We start from the raw sequence: 3,205 nt of genomic DNA, 5'->3' as shown, positions 1-3,205 counted from the left end.
TCGAGTCCGGGTCTCCTGGAACGAGCGAGTCCAGCGTTCTCCGGCACCAGTAGCCCAACCAACTCGTTGGTGGGGAAAACGGTAGCCGTGAATTTCCGCGACGTGATCGCGAAAAGCATCAGCGTCAAATTCCAAGAGGGTCAAACGGTCGCGACAGCCGGAATGCCCGGATGTCAACCGGCCGGAGTGGTACAGTCGCAGCAAGCGATAATGACGGACCCAAGTCCGTTCAAAAGAGGCAGATACACTCCGCCTCAGCCGGCGTCGCAGCAAGCCCAGTCGCAGGCGAAACCGCAGGCCCAAGAAGCGAACAAACCGAAACCAGCTACCGGTGGCAAAGGAACCAGACCGAAACGCGGAAAGTATAGGAACTACGACAGGGATAGCCTGGTGGAGGCTGTGCGCGCGGTTCAGCGGGGTGAAATGAGCGTGCATCGTGCAGGCAGCTATTACGGAGTACCGCACTCCACCCTCGAGTACAAAGTTAAGGAACGGCACCTGATGAGGCCAAGGAAGAGGTACGTTCATGTGTAGATCGTGGATCGTTGCTCATATCAAATCGTTCGATAAGCATGTGAACGCTTTAGCCAATCTGTAGCAACGACAGATCATCGCCTCGTCGCAATGACCAACGGCGGGCGACTATTGTTTACGTCTACGCGTCTGTCGTTGACGCCGTTTTTTTTTTTTTTTTTGTTCTTGTATCTTAACTGTTCAGACGATTTAGACCTTTGCATGTTCGGGAGAACTGAAAGGAACCGATGGAAGAAGAGCACGCAGGGGTATAAATCGACGAGCCGGTCTCGGTTAATCGTCGGAAAGTTTGAAAAATTCAGAAGTCTCCGTCTACGCGTAGTCGACCCCGTTTTAACAATCGACACCGTAAGTCGAGCACGACTGTCGCTATCTCGCGTCACGGTTAATCTGCGTCAGGTACGTGCTCATGCTTGACCCGATCTCATAGCCGCGCCCGGTTTATCTCAATCGTACGACTAGATTAAATTTTCTGCCGTGTATTGTCCCTTTTGTCGAGTTTTCGTTTACGTAAAGTTTAACATTGTTACAATAGATGTCGCGATTATTATTCTTATTCTTTAGCCTAAACTCTTGTCTTCGCGTATCTTTAATGCCCCGACGATACGCTTCGAATATTATTGCTTCGATTAATCGAGACATAAGTCTTGGACGGTCTTGTTTATCTGATTCGTTAGCTAGAACGTAAATAATCTTTCTACAATTTTCTCTCGCTCTTACGGACGAAATCATATTAGGTGGTCCGATGGACACGAATTTCTGTTTCATATTATTTTATTGAATCAGGTATGATCCAGTTCGTTCTATTTCTATTATTATGTTCGTGCATAATTCAATAAACTAATATAAAACAAAAAACATTGTTTCCGTATAAAACGAAAGAAACATTTCGGACAAGCTAATATTATTTCACGTTTATATTTTGCCTGCGAAGAGTAGCATTTCTACTTCTTTCTACTAATTTCTTTGTTACCATTTCCAGGGACCAGAAGCAGTCGGACGATAAAACGAAAGAGACCTCGGCCGTGGCAGCGGCGGCAGCAGCCGCGAACATACGACCAGGTACGGCGGACAAGAAACCACAATTAAAGCCACAGAAACCGTTCACGTCACCGGGCGGTATCCCAGGACCCAACGGAATCAAGATGCCGCCGTTCATAGAAGGCATGCCTCATTTGCCATTCACGCCGTTCAATTTCTGGAGTCCGCCGCCGTTCATGCCATCGCCGTTCATGGCAGGAGCGCCGAACGTTCCAACGATCCTACCGGAACAGTACTTCGCGACGAGTAGGATTCGCGGTCTGCAGGAACAACAAAGAAACGCGGCCATGGTGCAGCAACAACAACAACAACACCAACAACGAGACAGGGACGGGATAGGCGTCGCTGCTGGCACCGCTGAATCACCTGGAACCTCGAATTCTCGTAGCACGCCGATGAGCAAAGCACCACGGGAGGTATCCGAGAGCTTGTACGATGGTTCGGGAGCGAACGGCAGTTTCTTGGACAATTTGATCAGGTCGAGCCTCGAGACGGGAATTCCAAGGGACCAGAGGGCAATGACCGACGCGAGGAACCAGCAGCAGTCGTCCTCGCAGCAACAACTCCCGGAATCGATGAGGGGCAAAACGTTGATCGATCAACTGTGCAGAAACTCGAGGAGAACGCCGGTGTCGAGGCTGGCTCAGGATAGCAGCGAGGACGAGAGCTACAGGGGACCATCGACAACCGGTAGGCCGATCCCGGAAAGACCGGAACGCGTGCCCACCGTCGACCTTAGCCCGTCACCGTCGGAACGTGGCCGGAACGACGACGGCAGCGATCGACTCACGTCGCCGCCGACGCCTCTCTCGATCTCAAGGGCCGGAAGCAGAGACGAGGACAGTACCCGGGACTCGAGGATCGATCGTAGCAGCAGGGAACGGGAGGTTCACAACGGCGGACAGGAAGACCGCGATAGAAAGACTCTGACCATTCAGCAGCCGCAACAGCAGCAGCAGCTGAATCACTACCCGGACTTACACAATCTCTACGCCGTATCAACTGAGAAAAAAAGTGCCTGTGATAGTAAGCTTATAGTAGATCATTCGAGCCAGAAGACTCAACAGCAGCAGCAGCAGCAGCAACCGCAGCAACAACAACAGCAGCAGCCACAACAGCAGCAAAAGGAATACGATGCGGTGAGCGGACTGGTTGTGCAACTGCAGCGGGGCTACAACATCGGGAACAACAGGTCCGGCGAGCAGACCAACAGCCAGCAAACGACGGAGCAACGTGGATCCGTTATCAGCATGGAAGACTCCGTTGAGCAGTAGGAAAAGAAAGTCGGTATCGTTGATCAGTAAAGTATACAAGTAACGAATAATATACGGTGAACGATCCGTGTAGACGGTAAGAGTCCACATTCCCGCCCAATGCACCGGCATTTTACACACCACGTTGCCACGGTCGGGGATCCTCGGCCTCCGCTTTCTCTCTCTCTCTCTCTCTCTCTCTCTCTCTCTCTCTCTCTCTCTCTCTCTGTCTCTCTCTTTCTCCCTCTGTTTCGGTTCAAGCATGTACACCAACGTGTACTCGATAATTGTCACTGTTGTGTCTCGCGATTGGCCTCGACACCATCGGCCAGAACCGACAAAGAACCGGAAATTCGTGCACGACTTCGTCGCGCGTC

General features: G+C 51.4%; 1 protein-coding gene across 1 annotated transcript in view; it reads left to right on the top strand.

Moving 5' to 3' along the window:
• Positions 1–3,199, top strand: part of LOC100749057 (mushroom body large-type Kenyon cell-specific protein 1) — a 35,564-nt gene extending 32,365 nt beyond the window's left edge. The window contains exons 12-13 of the mRNA XM_033321459.1: positions 1–518; positions 1,517–3,199. The exon at positions 1–518 is cut by the window's left edge and continues 7 nt beyond it. Coding sequence (XP_033177350.1) covers positions 1–518; positions 1,517–2,849 — 1,851 coding nt within the window. The 3' untranslated portion in view covers positions 2,850–3,199. The remainder of the gene's footprint in view (positions 519–1,516) is intronic.
• Positions 3,200–3,205: the final 6 nt, after the last annotated feature.

This window comes from Bombus impatiens, unplaced genomic scaffold, assembly GCF_000188095.3.
Source record: "Bombus impatiens unplaced genomic scaffold, BIMP_2.2 scf_0452, whole genome shotgun sequence".
Lineage (NCBI taxonomy): Eukaryota > Metazoa > Arthropoda > Insecta > Hymenoptera > Apidae > Bombus > Bombus impatiens.
Note: the sequence above shows the minus strand (reverse complement) of the source record. Positions and strands in the feature narration are given on the sequence as shown.